Here is a 22,004-nt window from a genome sequence, read left to right as displayed (position 1 = left end):
TCCTAGAAAATGTATTTGCTGCGTCGGCTGTGAAGTTGCCGTGTTGAAATTCACATGCCGACCCAACCGATGGCATAGATCGATGCAGCTCAGAAAGTGATTCCTACACTGTCTGGGGAAGGACCTTTCTACAGCCAATCATCCAGATATGGGTACACGAAGACACCCCTACGGCGTAGAGCGGCTACTACCACTGCATTGCACTTCGTGAACACTCGGGGAGCTGACTTCAACCCGAATGGGAGGACTTTGAACTGGTAATGAGAGGTCCCCACCCGGAAACGGAGGAATTTCCTGTGACTGAGAGCTATGGGTACAAGAAAGTATGCATCTTGTAGGTCCAGCGAACACATCCAATCCCCCCTGCCTGAGATGTGGATATATTTGATGAAGCGCCAACATGCGAAACTTTTCTTTTTTGATGTAAAGGTTGAGTGTCCGCAAGTCCAGAATGGGTCTGTACTCCGTTTTCTGGCATTTTTTCTTGACCAGAAAGTATCTTGAATAAACTCCTTTCCCTCTTTGATATCTTGGTACCCTCTCGATAGCTGATTTTGTGAGAAGGGTGGCTATATCTTTTTGTAGTTTTAACTGATGACTCGATGTTGGCAGTGGAGGGATAGAGGGAGGTTAATGTTGAAACCGAAGAAAGTAACCATTCTGAAGCATAGCTAACACCCAGCATCATTTGTAATGGCCCGCCACTCTTCCATACGATACGCGATGCTTCCCCCCACTGGACTGGTCAACGGCGCTGGGGGAAGAAAGGATTCATTGTTTGGATTGCGCCTTGTTGGAGTTATTGCCTTGTCGCTGATTGCCTCCTCCTCTTGAGGAGCGCCTGCCTCTGTACTGGGATTTTTGCTGCCCCTGTTGGTCTTGACCCTGCTGCCACTGCGGGGTTTGAACCCTCTGTTGGGAGGATTGCTTATTGTAGGGGCGGAACCTTTTGCAGAATTCTTTTTCAAGCCCTACGGCTTTTAGCGTGTCCAATTCCGTCTTCATACGCTGCATTTCCTCATCGGTGTGTGAACCGAATAAAGATGTTCCAGAGAAAGGCAGGTTCATGATCCATGTCTGAGCTTCTGGCTTTAGGGCGGTAAGGCGCAACCACGAAGACATCCTTGGCAATACCCCGTGAGCATACCCATGCGCCGACAGGGTAGCTCCATCTGCTGCCGCACTAATAATCCGGTTGGAGACTTGGCTGCCCTCCGTAAGTATCTCTTCGAAATCCCTTCGATCTTCCTGGGGGAGTTTTTCAACGAAGCGCTGTGGGGAATCCCACAGGGATCTATCATAGCGGCCCAATAGCGCCTCTGCATTGGAAACCTTCAGCAAGGAGGCCGAGGCGCCGCATGCTCTTCGTCCCCAGGAGTCTTGCGTCTTGCTCTCCTTGTCTGGAGGTACAGTGGAGGAAGATGCCACGGCGTGGGTCTTTATTGCCGCTGCGATGATTACTGAATCCGGGGAGGGTCGGCTCTGAGGAATAGTGGGTCCTCCCCTTCGCTGCTAGGCCTTTTACCCTCATGTGCTATGCCTTTTTTGGGCTATTTGAGGTAGTGCCCACTTAGGCCCTTGTAACTTTTTGACCACATAAGGTATCCTTGCCAATTTTGCGTCCTTTTCTTCCAACATCATGGGGATTGTAAAGGTACCCAGCGTTTGTGGATTCCCTTGGAGGAGTCCCAGAAATTAAGCAAAATACAGTAACATTTTTGTTTTTTTCAGAAAAATGGGAAAATTGGGCTGCAAATGAAAGCCTCTGGGTTTTTCCCTGCAAATGTTATCAAAAAAGGGTTTGTGGGGCTGAAATCACCATTTTCCCAGATTTTAGGGAATGTCAGTCTTTTGTCAGAGAACCAACATTTTTCACACAGTTTTTGCATTTTTCTGGGACATGGCCTATTTTTGCTATTTTTAGTGCTTTCAACCTCCTTTCAGTTAATAATAAAAATGAGTTTGAAAGCAATAATGAATCCTGGAAAGCTATACATTTTAGAAATGTAGACACAATTCTGAATCCTGAAAGGGGTCATTTGTCTAAATCCATGAAGGTTTATTTATAGAAACTAACAGTTAAATATTGGAAAAATTGAAAATTAGTTAAAGAAATCAGCCTTTTGTGTCAACGTGTTCACCTGTAACATCTTGTAATTATGACAGCTTTTTTAAAGCAATATACCGTTACATCCGCTGGACCTTCCTGGTTGTGTGGATTTATAGAACTTGCAGATTCACCAAGAACCCGACGAACCCAGAGCCAAAAACTGAGCAGCAACTTGCAATGGTATTTTATAGAGCAATTATTCTTGGAAAAAGTATACATGGGAAAATCGGTATGAAAGACACCTATGTATTTCTGAAATGAGTACAAATTAAAGAGTTTAGAAACAGTACATATTTGCGCATTCTCAAAATTGGGAATACTCATACTAGCATGAGAGTTATTGGTCATTTTTCAAAATGACTTCTTTTTTCCACAATGTCTTTCATTTGGAAGGGAGAAATGCATGAAAACTCAATAGGTAATAACAGTTGATTTACAAATCTGAATTACCCTAAGTCTCCCGATAAAAACGGTACCTCACTTGTGTGGGTCGGCCTTGTGCCCACGACAGGAAACGGCACAAAATGCAACGTGGTCACACCTCAATCTCGCAGTGAAAAATGACCCTTTTTTGGCAGATTGCCTAGCTGTAGTTTTTGTACCCTAGCTCTGCCGGCACCTAGGGAAACCTAGCAAACCTATACATTTTCTAAAATTAGACACCCTGGGGAATCCAGGATGGGGTGACATGACTGACTCCTACCAGGTTCTGTTACCCAGAATCCCTTGCAAACCTAAACAACTGTCCAAAAAAACACATTTTTCCTATATTTCTGTGGTGGAAAGTTCTTGAATCTGCGTGGATCCACACATTTCCACCCACCCGCGTTTCCCAAAGTCTTCTGAGAAAAATGGTACCTGACTTGTGTGGGTTGGCCTACTGCCTGAAACAGAAAACGGCGAAAAACGCAACGTTGTCACACCTCAATTTCGCAGTGCAAAATGACCCTGTTTTGCAAAGTGCCTAGCTGTAGTTTTTTAACATTAGCTCTGCCGGCACCTAGGGAAACCTAGCAAACCTATACATTTTTGAAAACTAGACACCCAGGGGAATCCAGGATGAGGTGACTTGACTGCCTCCCACCAGGTTCTGTTACCCGGAAATCCTTGCAAACCTAAAACATTGACAAAAAAACACATTTTCCCCACATTTCTGTGGTGGAAAGTTCAGGAATCTGCATGGATCCACAAATTTCCTTCCACCCTCCATTCCCCAAAGTCTTTCAAGAAAATGGTACCCCACTTGTGTGGGTCGGCCTAGTGCCTGCGACAGGAAACGGCGCAAAACGTAACATGGTCATACCTCAATTTCACAGTGAAAAATGACCCTTTTCTGGCAAAGTGCCAAGCTGTAGTTTGGGAACCCTAGCTCTGCCGGCACCTAGGGAAACCTAGAAAACCCACACATTTCTGGAAAGTAGTCACCCGGGGGCTTCCAAGGAGGTATGGCTTGCGTGAATCCCCCAATGCTCCCTTACCCAGAATCCCTTGCAAACCTCAATTTTAGCTGAAAAAATCAGTTTTTTCACACATTTTTGTGTGGAAAAGCGTGGCATCACTGGGCTCACACAAATTTCCTACCACCCAGCGTTTCCCCAGGTCTCCCAATAAAAATGGTGCCTCACTTGTGTGAGAGGCCCAAGTACCCGCGACAGGCAAGGGTCCAAAACGTAGTGAGGCGACTTCAAAATTGCCTATGTGAAAACCACCTGTTTTTGCCAGGGGGGTGTCACCTGGATTTTTGGCCCAGTGCTCGACGGCCATCTAGGGAAACGTACCCAACCCACACATTTCTGAAAAGTAGACACCTGGGGGCTTCCAAGGAGGTATGGCTTGCGTGGATCCCCCAACGTTCCCTTACCCAGAATCGCTTGCAAACCTCAATTTTAGCTAAAAAAACTGTTTTTCCACCCAGCGTTCCCGCAGGTATCCCGACAAAAATGGTGCCTTACTTGTGTGGAAGGCCCAAGTACCCGCGAGAGGCAAGGGCCCAAAACATTTTGAGGCAACATCGTATGAACTGAAGTAAAATGCAGAACAGTGCATGAATGTGCAAAACTGTTGAAATAGTGACTAAAGTGCAAATGTGATATATTTTATTTTAAAAACAAAGCAAAAATAAAAGAAGGAAACACTTAGTAAGGGGCATTTCTTATCCCTCAGCAATATATTATTCTTTTTTCAGTTGCTAGGTTTCATGCACTTGTTGCGATTTACGGTCATTACTTTAATTCACTTGAGTATTCCAAAAATGTCAATCAACCTTGAAATCTCTACTTCCCACCTGTGCATTCCATGTCCCGTGCTCTTTTATGTTAAACTCTTTATGACTAGCATTCATCAAGCATGCCTATCGATATCTCAGTGGCAGCTCCTCCGCTATTGTGGAGGAGAGTCACCCCTCCCCTCCGCCAGCCTCAAAACTTGAAAAATAGAATGATAATTAAACAGGTTTGTTATTGTTTTATTTTTCAAGTACTGAGGGCTGGGCCGAGTATTGGAGGTGGGGCCATTGCAGGGGAGAGTCACAAGGGGAAGTGGCTGGCACTGCTATCAGTGCATCTTTAGGTCTAGCCAGCCGTCACACTGAGCGGTCTCCAAACCGAGCTGCGTTGCCAGGTTGGAGACAGCAAGCACAGGATCCCAGTCTCTGAGTAGTGCACATTTACAGCACTCGGGCCAATCCTGATGCTGTTTTCATGCTGCCAGCAGCATGAGAGCAGTGTCAGGATTGGTCACAGGGGAGTGTGGGAGCCTGTGCTGCAGTGAGGACTCGGAGCAGAAGAGCGGCGGGCAGCAGCTAAGTACTTTTTTCCCCTTTTTTCCTTCATGTTTTCTTTTTCGTCTGTGTCCGTCACCCCCCCCCCCCCTTCCCCGCCACTCTGCCCACACATCAGCCGCTACTGCGTTATCTCCAGATACCACAAGGCCTCAACCAAAACCCATTGAGGCCCACGTCAGAATGGTCCTTTGGGTAGGGAAGGGATTTCTGTGATATATAGAACACATGACAGCACTGAGAGAGGAATGGGAGGGTGATGTGGGTGTTTTGGATGAGGAGGATTGAGTAGAGGCTAAGATGGCCACCAGAGTCCTGGCTATCTCCATGAGTCTGATCCAACTTCAATATCTACACTGGGTGTACTACAGCACATCACAGCTGAGTAAAATGAAACATGGCCTTGACCCGCACTGTGTAAGTTGTAAGGAGGAGATGGAGACTTTCTTTCATACTTATTGGGAATGCCCCGTGATATAAAGCTATTGGCCTCTGATATGCAACATACCGTCCTCGGTAGTGGAAAGGCTGGTGATACCAGAGTCTAAAATAATGCTGTTGGGACTGATGGATGAGTAGGTGTAGCAGGTACACTCGAATCCTGATGACCATGGGCCTCCTCCTCACCAAATGAGGCATAGCCCTATATTGGAGGGTTGAGCAGGCCCCCTTTGTGATGGTATGAATAACTGTATGGACTGTTGTGCCAGGCTGAGCAATATGTATACGAATTGAGAGGCTGTGCTCAAAAACACAATAAGATCTAGGGTGCCTAGATAGCCTACAACGTGAACATTGAAACTTGACCTTCTAGTTATTGTTACCCTCTGTACCGTTATGTTGCACTGGGAACGGGAGATGGGATTGCAAAGAATGATATGATTTGTATGATAAATATGAAAATAAACCACAATGCAAAACTAATATAAAAGAGTTGGAAAAAAATGACATCTGAAATTGAAAATGGAGAAGGAGAGAAAATGTAATTTATTTATTAGAAGAACAGGCAAAGGTGGAGTTAAGGTGGAAAAGGTTGGAGTAAGTAAAGTTTTTGGAAACAAACTTATGAAATAGTGGTTAATCTTTTATCAGGAGAAGAGTCAATCTTAAGAGGCATTAATTATGTTTGTAGAAAGAAATGTTCATCTTAATCTACCAAATAATTGGGAGGGTGTCTGCTATAAGTCTTTAGTGTTTCTTAGAATTTATCATGTGAAAGATACTGATGATGCAGTAGGGCTGATTCAGGAATTTTAGATATTTTAGGAGCTATTATTCCCTCTGTAGTTGTTGCTATGAATTAAATAAAAATTAGGTAACTTTCAACCTTAATAGATAGAATGCTGTGTATAATTCAGGAACTTTTAAGATAGTAAATGTATAAATGCTTGCAATGAAAGCAATGGTGATTCAAAATCCCTTAGCATTAGACATTGTTAGCTTTCTGGCTCAGCTTGGGTCAGGAGCAGAGCTACAGATGGCTAAAATTCCCCTGATTGAAACAGTGAGGAAAAAAACCTCAATTTGGCAGGTATATTTACAGATATTGGAAACATTCCTGGATGATATTGATATATGGGATGTTAAATGGGAGAATAAGATTGGGATCGTTGGTATAAATATAGAATAATCCTTGGGTCTGGCGAACCAGATACTAATGACTGGCGGACTACGGAGCCAGCATTTTATGTCTCTTTTTGATTTGTACTATACCCCAGGGAAAATCGCTAATTGGGGGGCATCGAAGGGGGATAAATGAAATAGGTGCAGACTACAAACTGCAGATTCGGTCCATATGTTCTTCTCCTGTCCTAGACTAGGGACTTTTTTTGCAAGAGATTGAGAATTTTTTGGAAATGATACTTGGGACATCGATAAGAATCAACTGGAAATCGGTAATTTGGGGCATGGAATTTGACAGGGAGGGTAATTCAAGGTCAAGTTCCATGACTGCTTTATTGTTTTTTGCTATGGCGATGGTTCGCTCTTGTACTACCAATGAATGGATTAGTCCCGATCCACCTAAAGAAGGAGGAGTTTTTAAAGTGGCTCATTCTAAGATTTGATTTACTTATGTGCCTGATAATAGGAAGATAATGGAGTCACATCTAATTAACCTGATTATAGTTTCTAATGAGATTAACTCACTACCTGAACCTAGGTAACAGGAATCTAGGGGAGAGTTTTAAGGAGTTTGGTAAGTGGATAGGTGAGGTGAGAGGCAATACTTTGAGATATCTTTGAACCCCTGTATAAGAATATTGGTTTGTGCAATAATTCGGTTTTGTTTAATGATTTTTTGAAGATGGGCAATTAAGATTGGTCAAGGTAACAGGTTAAAAAAGACACTAAAGAAAAGAGGAAATTTCTATGGAAATTGAATGACAGCATTTAAGTGAGAATGTCTAAAACCAGGTGAAAATGGTTGAAGAGAATTCCTGAAAGATGATGACGACTTCTTTAAACTAATGACTGATCAATTAAGAATTATTAAAGTAGATTAGATTATTAATTAATAAATAATCAAAGGGTGATAGCTGCTAAAGTTTACCCCAGTGCACATTTTAGCGTAAATAAAAATGTTGGAAATATACCAATTTTGGTATAGAATATGATTGCTGTCGGTGTACTAATAATCTTGTTTTAAAACATGATCATTTGCTTTAGAAATATGTTTTATAATGTGTTTTAGTTAGGCCACATTTTGCATTTTAATTTAAAATGGATTCTGTACTGGGGATTTTCTATGAAGCGCAAATGCTGGATAAACAGCTCTTCTTTCATACCCCCTCCCATCAGGGAAAACATTTATTTTTGTACGTGACTTTTTTCCCATGATGTACTGTTTATTTTGAAACTCTGCAAATTACAGGATGTAGAACTTTATCTAACCTTCCTCAAGCCGCAATGTTATGAATCAAGCCTGTTTACAGATGAGCAGCCTTTGCAACACAATGTGGCGAAAGCAAAGTTGCTTCCATAGAACTTTCCTAGTTGATATGCTTGAAACATTCTGTGTATAGACAATTGCACTGATGTAACACTTTATATTGCCGTCTCTGGATGAATATGGCAAAGTAGTTGCTAGTAGCAGTAGGAATAGGAGACTTGTGTTAAGAACACTTACAATGATGCTGAATCCTTTGATTTACTCAATATGGGTCCACACCACTATAAGTTATTATTTATAGTTATTAACTAAGCAAAAATGTTTATAGAAAACCCTGGTTTGAGGGGCGAGCCAGAGGCTTTCCGATTTCCTCCCGGGACTCTGTTCATTTGTTCAGAGACTTTCCTGAGGTCTTTCAGAAGCTCTGCCAGTTTGATTTCTGACTAGAGACTTGAGCCTGATTGCGAGTTTGGCGGTCCCGCAGCAGGCCGCCCTGCCAGCGTCCCACTCCGAGACGCCAAACTCGTAATCCGGCCACCCGCCGGATTACGAGTTAATCCTGTGCTGGTGGTCCTGCTTTGGCGGTCCCACGGCGGTGCCTTTCTAAGGCTCATATCTGAGCCTTAGAAATGCACTGCCGTGGGAGTGCCAAAGCATGGCTGAGATTATTAGGCACGGCGCACAGCGTTCGGTACCGGGATAGGTTGGCTATGAGGTTGGAGAGAGTAATCAATTTAAGGTGCTCCTACAGGTGACGTAACTGTTCAGGTGCGTTCTAAAGGATTAAGGGGTTGAGTGCGCTACTAGGATGTAGGTGCATCCCTGTGGTGGGCACACTTATGTGGTACTGTGTGTGGCGAGACAACACAGTAAATTCCAAATGAAGTTCAAATAAAGTTCCAATAATTTGAAGTTTCAAAATTTAATTCGAATTTTCCATTGACATATTTCATATTTCCTTCATATGAGTCATCAGACAATCAATTTTATCACCATCAGAAACTGAAAGTAGCTCCAATGCATTTCGGACAGGAAGTCCTTTTTCAAGGAGCACTGCAACAAAGAATATACAAAAGATCCAAATCAATACAAGCGACTGGGAAATAAGTACAACAACAAAATTGCAAGGGTTACATTAGTATCTTCGTGAGTCGACCTCATGCGCCCTTTATAAGAATAGAAGTAATGGTAAAGTTTCACCGGGGTTTGGAGACTGGAAAGGGGTGCAGTTAGTAAGGATAAGAAAATCTAGAAAAGGTTAGACGGGGGTCGGTGAAAAAAGCGGGTCAAGGTTGCAGATAAACAGGAAAAGGCAGTGTGTCCGGGGGGCGGAAAAGTGTGAGGAGAGTAAAAACTTCGAGATAGAGTGCCTAACAGTGGTGCCAACAGCTCGAAAAAAATACGAGGCTTACGTGATCAACTTGGAAGTTCACAGCGGTCCTAGAAAGAAATAGGATCGCAAACTTACTGAGGCTGCAAAGACGGAAGGTGAAATGGGAACTGTCTAAGCGGAGAGATTAGTTGGAGACTTACTGGGTCTAGAGGTTCTGCGTAGCGTGAGAATCAGGTTCCTGTGGCGTGAAACTCCGCGGAGTGAATGCGGAGTTTTGGTGGTGGGTGGGAGAGTGATGGAGGTGGAGGAAGGACTAAGGAAGAAGGTGAGAATGGCGTGGCCATCTTGGAAGGGAGAGTGAGTCAGAAATGAGCGGGGTAAACCAGAAGGGAAAGGAATGTAAAAGAACAATGATTAGGGGGCAAACAGCAAAACAGAATTATAATGCATCAAGAAATGCCCACTGTCGGCATTATAAATAGCAGCTCAATTCAGTCCGGTCATTAAGACCAAAAGGTTTCTGTGATTGTAATCTATACATCCATGCTGTTTCTCTTTGCAAAAGAGTTTTGTTGTTGTCTCTCCCTTCAGTTTTGGGAACAATCTCAAGAACCATATATTTAAGTTGAGCCACGTTGTGGTTGGCCTCATTGAAGTGGATGGCTACATTGGATTTAGTATTTTTAGTCCTTATGTTAGACTTGTGTTCGTTCAACCGCGTCTTAATTTTCCTGCTGGTTTTGCCCACGTAGGTTTTGCCGCATGGGCACTTCAGGAGATAGATCAAGTTGGAGGAGTCACATGTTGCGTCCACGTTAAGTTTGATACTGAATCCTCTCATGGGATGGCTGAGGATGTTTCCTTTAATTATATTATTGCAATTACTGCAGTGATGGCACGGCCGTGTGCCCGTGTGGTGGGCTGAAGTGGATTCAATTGTACTCTTAGATAGGATCTCTTTGAAGTTCATTGGACACAGCTGGAGAACTGAACATGATGGTGACCACTGGCTCAGGTGAGTCTTCAGACATTGCTGGAAAACCAGGTGGAATCTTGGAGGTAGATTAGGAAGAACCCCAATGTCATGTAGGAACTTTCAACCCTTGCAGCGGAATCTTAACAGTGACTGTCGCTATTAGTGATGTGGACCAGCAATGAAAAGCATGAGGGTTTGTGTGGGAACACATTTTTCTTTATTGGTTTTGCATGGAAAATAACAGTCAAATACTAAAATAACAACAGACATTATTACAAATTTTTAGTTCAAATTGTTTAATTGAAGTTTATTGTAAGAAAAACAAAACATAGGGGACAATGAAACAAAACAATAAAGCAATCTACATCCGTTCATCACAAAAGATAATCAAAAATAAAACAATCTGTCCAGATAAAAGAAGCTTAAGAGCTTTCATTTTTGGAAGCAACATTACTGATACATGAAATAGCTTTGGGTAAACTCAACTTGTTCCTAAAGAAGGTATTTAGACATACTATGGAAAACAGAAATATTGTGGACCAAAATATCGTGTCAAGAATATCGAGAACACAAAAATTGTGACGGTAAGTTTCGATAGGTAAGTAAAATTTTACTATATATAACTCCATATATATGTACCTTGACGATATATACATCGTCAAGGTACACAGAAGTGGAGTTAAGAATAGCAAATCTATACTTACCCATTTGCATTCACCTTCTCGATATTTTGGTCCCGGAATAGAATACGGAGGTTACACAATCACAGGGACTTCACACTAGACTGCATCTGGTCTCCCCCACTCCATCACCCCCAGACCCTCTGCGGCCCTCCTGGTCCTTGCAGCCCAGTCACCCTCTACCCAAGCAGAGTGCTCTATTGATAACATATAGACCCAGCGGAAGCAAATCACCGTATTTACAAAGAGCTACATTTGTTTGATTTGTGTATGGAGGAGCAGGTTGAAGGCATGAAGGAAGTTGCAAGAAGGCACTCAGGTCAGTGTTTTCTTTCTGACTGTGAACTATCTGCAATAGAAAAGGACACAGTAAGAACTCGAAGCGAAAAAGAAAAAAAGATTTAAAAAAAGCTAGTGACTTGACAGCAATCTTTTTACATTGAAGGAAAGGAGTAACAATGACCGTTCTTAACGTCTGTTGTGCAAAAATCAGTGAACCTTTTTAACAAATGTGAATTCCGTTGTCCAAAGATTAAGACAAGCTTCATACACAACATAGCGAATTCTTTGATGCAAAAAACAGTCTAACTTCATAAGTCTATAGGGCAATGATCAGCAAACCATAACAAAGGAAAAACATGGGGCAAACTTTTGTAGACTAAAGAGTAAATTCTATAATGCAAACTTCAGCCAAGCGTTAAACAAAATGACGTGTTCTATGCTGGTAACATCCACCAACCTGTCAATAAAAGCAATACATTCTATGATGCGAAGATTGACACTTTTATAAAAATGCCAATTTCTTTGTTAAAAAGAACAACCAACATTTGTAGACAAAGGTGGCATCCTTAACCATAAACCTCTGTAAATGAACTGAGGAATTTATAGGTTGAGTGGTGGATAATCACTGAATGATCATGGACAAACGTAGGGTCAGTGCACTGATTTTGTTAGATAAGTTACAATAACTGGCGCATCCCTGCATATCAGCAGGGATGCGCCAGATATTGTGCATCACGGCAGACACCTCTTGCGCCATCATGAATGCGCCGCATTGTAAATGCGGCGCACCATGGGGCAAGAATAGACAGATGCGTGACACATCTGCTGCCGTAAAGGTGACGCATTGCTGTAGTCATGACGCAAGCGTGACGCGGCTCCAGCAAGGCTCGTGGTGTCCCTATGCCTAACATGCTGCGTCAATCCTTACGCCCGCTTCATGCAGCCGCAGGGTTTTGACGCAGCATGGCCGTAAAAGTAACTGAGTGAAATCTTGTAGATTTCACTCAGCCACGTTTAGGAGGGGTTCCTGCTCTAGAACGCACCTCCTGCGCTGGAACGCCCACATGTGGCGCAGGGCTTCACAACGTGACGCATCTCCCAGATGCGTCACATTGTAAATATCCCGCAGCATGGTGCTGGCTTTGCGCCGCCGCTGCGTCACAAAGAGGATGCAATGGCGGTGCAAATATGGCTTATGGGGCTTGTAAATCTGCCCCTGGGAGATTAAGTGAATTACCCAGAATCACAGGATGTTGAGCGTCGATGCCGAGACACGAACCCCGTTCCCCAGCTTCGAGGTTGACTGCTCTAAGTGGTTTGTTTAGGGTGTCCCGAAGATTTGTCTCTATACCCTCTTTTATTTAATGTTTCTTTATTTCCTCTCACACAGCTGGTGCAAGACTTTAACCTGTGGTGTTAGCTATCTAGATCCTCTTCCAACATCTATTAACGGATCAAATTCACTGTTTTTTCAGGTGTGAGAAGCTATGAGATAACCACAAGCTACCTAAAGCTCAACCCTTCAGTCCAAGGTAACGTTGACAGCAAACGATCCTCTTTCTTGGGTCGGCTGTCTGCGGCCAAACCTGTTGGGTTCCCACTGAGCCCTGCTCAAGGACTGAGAAGTCTTGGTTCACTGATTAATGCAGATGCATCTTTTTACCAAGTGGTTGCCAGCTCCAAGGGGATTATGGAAATTCAAATCCCCTCAAAATCCTGTCCCTGGGCTTCAGCTATTGATCTATCTCAGTCAATCTGTAAATCTAGGCTCTTCCTCCAAGTGCTTTCTGTCTCTCCCATGGTTCAAATATTCAAAATAGGGAGGCTAACTTTTTGGGTACACGTTTCCGTTTTCTGGAACGCGTTTCTGAAATCCTTGAAAGAAGAAAGAAAGCAAATGTATTCTTCTTAGGAAAAGCTTAAGATGTGGATGTTTGGTTCAGCCTAATTTTCTTAGAGCGCCCTTTTAATACACACTTGTAGCGAACAGAGAGATGTTGTGAGTCTTTATAGTGCCATGCTCTATGGAGGCCCATACAGATAAACAGACAGATGCATACAAAGACACTCCCTTGACCTCTTTTGTGCCTTTATCATAGAATTACTTTAAGTCCAGTCTTGCATCAGCATCACACACATCTCACCTGCGCTCGCGCCATCAGCGGCCTCCTCTTCTCGGCCCAGCTCCATTCCTCATCCCCTTGATGACCAGGATGGTGCCCACGATCACACCAATGATCCCCACGGCTAGACCCAGGGCGCACACCACCGTCTGTGCCTGTTCTGATGGTTGCTGGGGCACGTGGGCACCTGCCAAGGAGAATGAGACGGTTATTATGCAGGTAATCTCACCTTTCCCTTCAGTGTAAATTCTCACAACTTGGATCTAAAGTGCATCTCCTAACATCTGCTGCTGGATTTCAAAATAAGAGACAGTCCCAGGACTCCTGCTTCCTTCAACACTTTCATGTGTTTTTAAAAAGTGTCCTCTCTAGGTTGGTGATCTGTGACTGGTTCCCATGTGTGAAGCGCTCTATCACTCATTAGATCTAGACCCACGATACAGAAATCTGCTAGAAAACTAACAAATAAATATAGAGAACCCGGCCAAGTAAAAACAGAGATGGGGCACGGACTAAGGAGAAATGGGGTGACTGGGAAGAGGCAGGGAATGGGCACAGCATCTGGGGTCTATCATGGAAGGGTTACATGTGGGATGATTTCCTGGTTGTCCCAGAGTCCAGCCTGTTTCAGAATGTGTAAGAAGGTCAGGGGTCACAAGTAACAGCCACAAGCACTGCTTTGCCATCATCATAAAGTGCTGGTTGATCTTGACACTGCATCCATCGCCCCTGGTGATGAGCGAAGGACCACTTAGGCCAGGGCTTGTTATTTGTGGATCAAGAGCCCCATGTCCACAGCAGGCGGTGAGTGAAGGACCCATGAGATGAATGCGAGTTTTCAACCCAGCAAAGGAAGCCCTGGAGGTTTATTTGAGCAGATTCCACTTTCCTTATCTCTTGTTTTGCCACTTTTGTTATAAAAGTAATCCTAGATATTTTCTTTTGATGCAAGACCTCCTACTGCCCTACATCAAGAAGGTGCCAGACTGAAACGCAGGGCTTATTTCTCAGAGTCCTGCGTTGTTTTTGAACCACGTAAAGTGGTACATGTGTGGTGAAGAGCTCTGAATCCGATTTATGAATCCACGCAGACCACCCTGCATAGCTTTGAGAGGCCTCATACATCTTGAGAAAGGCAACGCAGTGCAAACCGCTGCATCGCCTCACCCTGCGCCTGAGAGGTGATCCCTGGGCATTGCGGTGGTGTTTCCAAGCAGCACCCATGGATTTTGAGGCTGCCCCAGATTTACAAAATCATGTACACCTGGGGAAGCACCAAATCCGTACACCTCCCGAGGTGAGGCGTAACAAATACTTTATTCATCCTCGTTTTTTCTTCTTTCTAGGTGTGCTGCATTCTACAACACACACAGAAAGAGGAAAACGCCTTGTAGTGTTGTTGTGCAGGAAGGTGCCCTATCTCAGCCTATAACATATAATTCAATATTGTTTGGTATCACATGGCTTAAATTAGTGGTTAAAAATAAAAGTTGTTCCACACAGGGTCCCCCAAAATTTCTTGCCCAGGTCCCCCAAAATCCTTAAGGTGACAGTGAATCATAATGGACAGCTAGGTAAGTAATTTGAAGAGCGGTAAACATTTCCATTCCACTACCTGGAGGGTTGTGAACTTTGATGAGTTGGAACTTACCCCAAAGCCTGTTCACCGTGTGCTCCAAGCCCCAGTGGTCCACCGAGCAGGCGTACTCATCCCCCTCTATGGGGATGAAGGTTAAGTACAGAAACTTTGAAAATGAGAAATCATCATTTGGGTAGAAGTCGGTCTCTGCCACCCCTTGGTCCACGGGCTCTCCGTTCTTCAGCCATGTGACGTTGATGGCGGGCGGGAAGAACTTGTTCATGAAACAGATGAGAATATTCGGCTCGCCCAACTCCAGCGGGTTCTCCGTGAACACCACCACCTCTGGAGCAACTAATGAAGAAAGAGAGGTGGGAGTGTTAGAAGAATATACAGGGTTCCAGGGTGGGGATCGGAGGAAAAGAGGAGGACAACAATGTAGAGAGCAGGAGGAGAAAGACATGCACGGACAGACGTGGGGGCAGGAGAGACAAGGAGAGGAAAGTGGCGGCTACCAGGGCTCGAGGACAGATATGAAGAATGTTATTGGTACCATAATCAGGTCCAAAGGTCTGATAAGGAACCTGCCTGGTGAATATGGGACAAACTACTGGGCAAGTAATAGCATTACAGGTGGCCATTTCCTGTATTTGGAACCCTGCCAGGCACCTGTAGACATGGGGAAAAGTACCAGAGGGCAAACATACGTAAGGCACAGCATGCGGTATTACCAATGCAACTGCTGGTAATGGTGGATATATCTGCTAACGTGCGGTGCAAACAAAATGTCTGCAAATCTAATAACTGGCCATCTTCTCCACTCCACACTGTTCTTCGCGATTGCATGATGAGGGCCCGAAATTGAAACCTGCGAATTGCAGGATCTACAAACAATGTAGTAGTGAGTGCCTAACTTCCTGCCTGCCGATATCCTGTTCTACAGCCTTCCTCTGCTGTGGCTTCATTTGTTCATTGCCTCCAGTCTCAATATTCAACCCAATGAGTTTTTCGAACCCACGTTTCCAACATGGAGCTCCTGCTCTTGCGTGACATTCTTCCAAGTCCTTGAAAGTGGATTACTTAAACTGACAATATCATATTTACTATGGCTTTTAAAATTTCTCTTTATTGATTTCATGTAGAATAAACAATAAGGCGCCAGATTGGAGAGAAACCACCCATAGGAAACATAAAAAAACAGACATCATAATCATTAGCCATGACAATTAATGGCCAGCATTCCCGAGCACCTGTAGACATCGATACTAACATTTGAAATCCATTGTTCCCATATCCTGGCATATTTATGTGGGCAGCAGCTGGCCTCATACGCTGCTTTCTTCAATATGGCGCAACTCTCCATTGCTTGTCACCATTCATGAACAGTAGGCGCACCTGGCCACACCCAGCGTGCGCAATGTCCTTTGTAGCAAATAAACAACTAAGTCCTACCAACATTTTTGTTTGCCAGGAAAATAATTCTGCCTCCATTAACCCCAATAACAGTACCTGGGAGCTGTGGTCACTTGTATCTGTTAGAATTCTCACAACAGAAGAAAAAGGCCTCTGTATTCCTGTCAGCTCCAAGTCATACGATAAACCCCCTTGTCAACTCTGCATACAGGACGTCTCGGGGAGGGTATTTTGCCATCTTCCAGAGCCTTTCAGGTGAATAGTACACCTGATGCATGTAATTAATTGTACACACCGACATTTACATTTCCCACCACTCGTCTTCATCCAAAGGACCCATTTGTGTTTTGCCTCTTCAGCTGAGGGTTGCCAATTTGTCAGGGCCATTATTAATCAAGTGCAGAGTATCTGAGAGATGTGGTTACCTCCTCCAATGGGATCCATCAGTATTCTACGTTTTATAGGCTTATCGCCAGAGGTTCTATAGAAGGCTTTGAAGTCACAAACGCGTGCCTCAGCTGGAAGTACATACCGAGTTGCATCTTATACACCTTCAGCCTTAAACACACACAAAAAATATAAGCAACATGCCACACCTCACAACTTTGCTTCCCCATTTCTACTTCACAACAATGTTACACCACAAAAGCAACACAGCACTCCAACTCACTCTTGAACACCATCTCCAACTCATACACACGCAGACCCATCAAAATGCCTTCTTAGCATGCTGGATGAGCAACACGATACAGAACAGCTACACAATTGCTATCCTAATACAGCTAATACCAGCACTAAAAACACACCTGCTACACACCCACACAATACTGATCACTCTTCTACCAAACAAAGTCCCACTATCACCAAAGGCCACTCTCTACACAGTCTACTAATAAATGCTCAATTTCTCTCTAAAAACAAGCATCACATCTACGACCTTCTCACTGAAGCAAAACTAGACATACTATTCATAACCGAATCATGGTTGGGAGAGGATATGGCTCCAGCCCTGCATGAAGCCATTCCTATAGGCTATCAAATAATCACCCAAATTCGTATAGCCAAAAAAAGAGGTGGTCTAGCTGTTGTATTCAGGCATACAATACACATCACTAAAATTGACAACATCTCCATAAAGAATTGTGAGGCTCTTCTAACAAGATGTAATCCTACACCATCTTCCACCTGTAACTTCCTGCTCCTTTACAGACCTCCACCTAGCAAGGCAACATTCCCAGATGCACTTCTAGACATGTTATGTGGGAATCTAGGACCCTAGTGTAATTTTCCCGATTCATGCCCATATATAGGTATAATTCACCCAATCCTTATATAGGCATAGGAATCATTGCCTTATTTAGTCTTAGCCTGTGCAGCCCAAATACGGCATGGCTACTTCCACTAAACTCCGAGAATCCACAACGATTTCTTGGAAAAACCAGCCTTCAGCAGTCAGGGACTTCCCCCTGCGTGAATACTAATTTATCCAAGAACTCCTGGAGTTTTCAAGGAATTGAGGCACTAGTGACGATATTATGTCCAATCTTACGTCAAACTCGGCACCTTCAAAGTATAAATATGCCTACGTTTGCCCAGTCAAACACACTGTAGTTTAGGAGCTGGTCGACTAACTACTTGCCCGACGCCCTGCTGCTGCAAGTGCCGAAGGAAGCCGACCCTCCAACTGACGCACTGAGAATACGCTGTCTTTACTCCTGACAAGAAATCCAGCTCCGGTGTTTCCAGGCTTCCCTTGCGGGTTGCTGGGAGATCGAGTACAGGGAGAGAGATACAAGACCTCTATCATTCTTAAACCAAGGTACAGAGCTGATTAGACCGTTAGAGAATTCTTGGATAGACTCTTGGCAGAGAAATACTAAACTTAAGCCATTCCTCACTTACTTCTTCCCTTGTACTAGACTTCGGTTAGGTACACTGTGGTAGGCGTATTTTAGAAGCACCAGTTGAGTACTTTTAGCCACTATTTTTATCACTGTATGTATTTTATGCATTTTATGTATTCTATGTTTATGGCTTATAAACCATATCATGCTCTTACAGTACTATTTTATAATACTATTCGTATTATATGCATTGTACTTCTTAACTAGCATTTCAATTGTAGCAGTGCATTTCTTATGCTTAAGAAATAAGACTGTTCAATAAATACTGTTATCGAAAACGCCAGTCTCTCTATTTCTAAGCAACTCTGGTGAAACGAAGCATGCACATTTGACTGAGTGAAATAGCTGTCTATTGTTTCCGCGACTCTAGAGATACGTTTTGTTCTGGGGAAACAAAGTTGTCATGTTATATGGTTGTCAGAGACTAATCCCTTCTTGTTTATTCAAAAAAGATTCTAGTGACCTCTGAGCTAGCTGGCACTCACAATTAAGTCTAATATATTAGGCAGAGACCTAGTCAACTTAAGTCCTACGTCTAAGCTGCAGGATATATTATTCCAATGTGCAGAGCCTATTGGGAATAAAAGAACTACACTACATGGCGCCCAACGTTTGGTAAGGCGATCATTTAACGCTAGATACTAGAGTAACTCAGTCGTGCTTTTCACACAGACCCCTTTTTCCCGTAAAAACTCCAATCGAAGTCTGAACTGAGTGAAAGGATAATATCCGCCAAAACTGAGTAGGAGAAAAATCCTATGTATTAGTTTTTGGTTTGTTCAACGTTGAAGGATACAGTGTTCCAAAATATTGTGCACCTAATCTTTGTTTCCTTGAAACTTGTTCTGCAAACTCCCAGCCGACTAAAATGTCGGATAGTGATACCGAAATAGAGAGAGCTGCAGCAGCAGCTCAAGCGGCTTTAGATGACGCTGCTATCCTAGAAAATGACACGGATGCTATACTGCTCCCGGTAAATGTAAGAAAAAGTATAACTTACAGACTCTAATAATGGAGTATCAGCAAGAGGTGGCAGGGTAATCTTTGTCATAGAGGCACATGAATATCGGCAGACAGAGGTATTCTATTCATGGATTCAGTTTCCAGCAGCAAATGCAGGAACACGTGAGTTCCACTACTACAAAGCAGAGGATCCTCCAGCGGAATACGTTCCTTTCGAGGACGTTGAAATTCCATTAACTTACCAAGAGCATCAGCTCTGGTTTAAAGGCGCCCTAAAACATCAAAATCACATTACCAGGCTCGGTCCACTAGGTAGACCAGGAGCAACATGGCCGGTACTAGCCAGCTATATACCACATCCAGACATTGAAAGGATGTCAGATGCAGAACTGCTAGCTCAGCTGAAACAGTTAATTAAAATGCATAGATAATTGGTTCAATATGTCATGCGGACATTAACAGTCCAACCAGCTGTAAGAATTCCACAGCACACCCCTCACCAGGGGAACACAAATAAAATCACACCACAGACTATACAGTCAGTCATTGGTAAATAAGCATGGACGGATTTTGCGGATCCACGATCCGCGGATTTTGCGGACTTGCGGATCGTGGATCCGCAAAATCCGCGGATTTTGCAGATTTGCGGATCCGCGGATTTGGGGCGGGGCTTCCATGCGAGTGCACATGCCTCTTGTGTGTTTGAAAGGTCTGAGAAAGATCAGTTCAGCAGGTGAAGAGAAAGAAACCCCTGGTCACAAGAACAGCACGGGTATTGTGCTCGTGAAAGTCAAGGATGCAAAGGCCTCTATCCAGCATCACAGCTGATTTTCCACAGTAGAGTTGGGAAGAAGGCACACCTGTCCAGCCTCGACGACGCTCACGATTGTTTTTGGGCTAATGAATGAGTCACTGAATTTGAGCATCAACTAGTTCGAGCGACCATGTGTGTGTTACTATGCAATCGCCCCGAAGGGCGCAGGGGTCCCTTGAGTGAGCTGTCCATCATAGTGGGTGAATGGCGGGAAGACGGTGTAAACCGCGAGTGTGTGGGCGGGGCCAAACGGGCAGGGCTACCATGCGAGTTCACACATGCTTCTTGTGTGTATAAAAGGTCAGAGAAAGATCAGTTCAGCAGATGAAGAGAAATAAGCGCCTGGTCACAGAAACAGCACGGGTATTGCACTCGTGAAAGTCAAGGATGCAAAAGCCTCTATCCAGCATCACAGCTGATTTTCCACGGTAGAGTTGGGAAGAAGGCACACCTGTCCAGCCTCGACGACGCTCACGATTGTTTTTGGGCTAATGAATGAGTCACTGAATTTGAGCATCAACTAGTTCGAGTGACCATGTGTGTGTTACTATGCAATCGCCCCGAAGGGCGCAGGGATCCCTTGAGTGAGCTGTCCATCATAGTGGGTGAATGGCGGGAAGACGGTGCAAACCGCGAGTGTGTGGGCGGGGCCAAACGGGCAGGGCTACCATGCGAGTTCACACATGCTTCTTGTGTGTATACAAGGTCAGAGAAAGATCAGTTCAGCAGATGAAGAGAAATAAGCTCCTAGTCACAGAAACAGCACGGGTATTGCGCTCGTGAAAGTCAAGGATGCAAAAGCCTCTATCCAGCATCACAGCTGATTTTCCACGGTAGATTTGGGAAGAAGGCACATCTGTCCAGCCTCGACGACGCTCACGATTGTTTTTGGGCTAATGAATGAGTCACTGAATTTGAGCATCAACTAGTTCGAGCGACCATGTGTGTGTTACTATGCAATCGCCCCGAAGGGCGCAGGGGTCCCTTGAGTGAGCTGTCCATCATAGTGGGTGAATGGCGGGAAGACGGTGCAAACCGCGAGTGTGTGGAGGGGGCCAAACGGGCAGGGCTACCATGCGAGTTCACACATGCTTCTTGTGTGTATAAAAGGTCAGAGAAAGATCAGTTCAGCAGATGAAGAGAAATAAGCTCCTGGTCACAGAAACAGCACGGGTATTGCGCTCGTGAAAGTCAAGGATGCAAAAGCCTCTATCCAGCATCACAGCTGATTTTCCACGGTAGATTTGTGAAGAAGGCACACCTGCCTCGACGACGCTCACGATTGTTTTTGGGCTCACAAGAAGGGCATGTTGTAAATATTTTACGATGGCGCCGGCAAGCTGCCAGCGCCATCCTAAAATACTTACTAAATTAGCTTCAACAGGAAGCTCTAATAGATAAAATCGAGCACCTGCTTTATTTTATCTATTAGAGCTTCCTGTTGAAGCTAACTTAGTAACTATTTTAGGATGGCGCTGGCAGCTTGCCGGCGCCATCGTAAATAGTTACAACAGGCCAGGCTTCAACTTTTGCCCCCGGAATAATCCGCCGCTCGCGGATTTGCGAATTCTCGGTAAATTCGCGGGAGTTCGCGGATCGCGAATTTACCGAAAATTCGCAAAATCCGCGAGCGGAACGGATTTTCCGCTCATACTTATTGGTAAACTACCAGCAAAACGAGAACAAATTCCGTTCTGGTTAGCACAAAAAATTACTCAAAAAAAGGCCGTATTTCCTGATAGTACGCCTCATGAGAAACACAGGATTCTGACAATCTGCTTACCTATGGGGATTGCACCACACATAGAGGATTGTGACACTTGGGGCACAGTCTTTGCTTCAATCTACACTAAAACACATGGTGTTCCGTCCTTGGCGGTAATACCAGACGTTCTAAAACAGATTCAAAATGAATACGGTCCAGAACCAGCTTTAAATCTAGGTATGAAATTACTGAAAGATTTCAAACAGGTCTCGGCTATACCATTAGCCAACATTAAAGGTGAAGCAGCATCAGTGGCAATTCGCCAGAAAGTAAAAGAAACAGACATTACTGAGCAACCTTATCAGCTTGCCAGAATTATTGAAAAATCCTATGAAGAACTAGGTAGAGATAGTTTGGGTGGAAAACCACTAAAACCACAACTAACAGAGAATC

At 44.0% G+C, this 22,004-nt stretch overlaps 2 protein-coding genes across 5 annotated transcripts in view; both read right to left on the bottom strand.

Moving 5' to 3' along the window:
- Positions 1-22,004, bottom strand: part of LOC147709977 (H-2 class II histocompatibility antigen, A-U alpha chain-like) — a 1,213,889-nt gene that overhangs the window by 205,575 nt on the left and 986,310 nt on the right. The window lies entirely within an intron of this gene.
- The window catches only part of LOC147709980 (HLA class II histocompatibility antigen, DR alpha chain-like), a 206,060-nt gene continuing 194,423 nt past the window's right edge, over positions 10,368-22,004 (bottom strand). Inside the window, exons 3-5 of the mRNA XM_086920662.1 lie at positions 14,825-15,106; positions 13,195-13,360; positions 10,368-11,117 (exon numbers count right to left, since the gene is read on the bottom strand). Coding sequence (XP_086776788.1) covers positions 13,209-13,360; positions 14,825-15,106 — 434 coding nt within the window. The 3' untranslated portion in view covers positions 10,368-11,117; positions 13,195-13,208. The remainder of the gene's footprint in view (positions 11,118-13,194; positions 13,361-14,824; positions 15,107-22,004) is intronic.

Source organism: Lissotriton vulgaris, chromosome 5, assembly GCF_964263255.1.
Source record: "Lissotriton vulgaris chromosome 5, aLisVul1.2, whole genome shotgun sequence".
Lineage (NCBI taxonomy): Eukaryota > Metazoa > Chordata > Amphibia > Caudata > Salamandridae > Lissotriton > Lissotriton vulgaris.
Note: the sequence above shows the minus strand (reverse complement) of the source record. Positions and strands in the feature narration are given on the sequence as shown.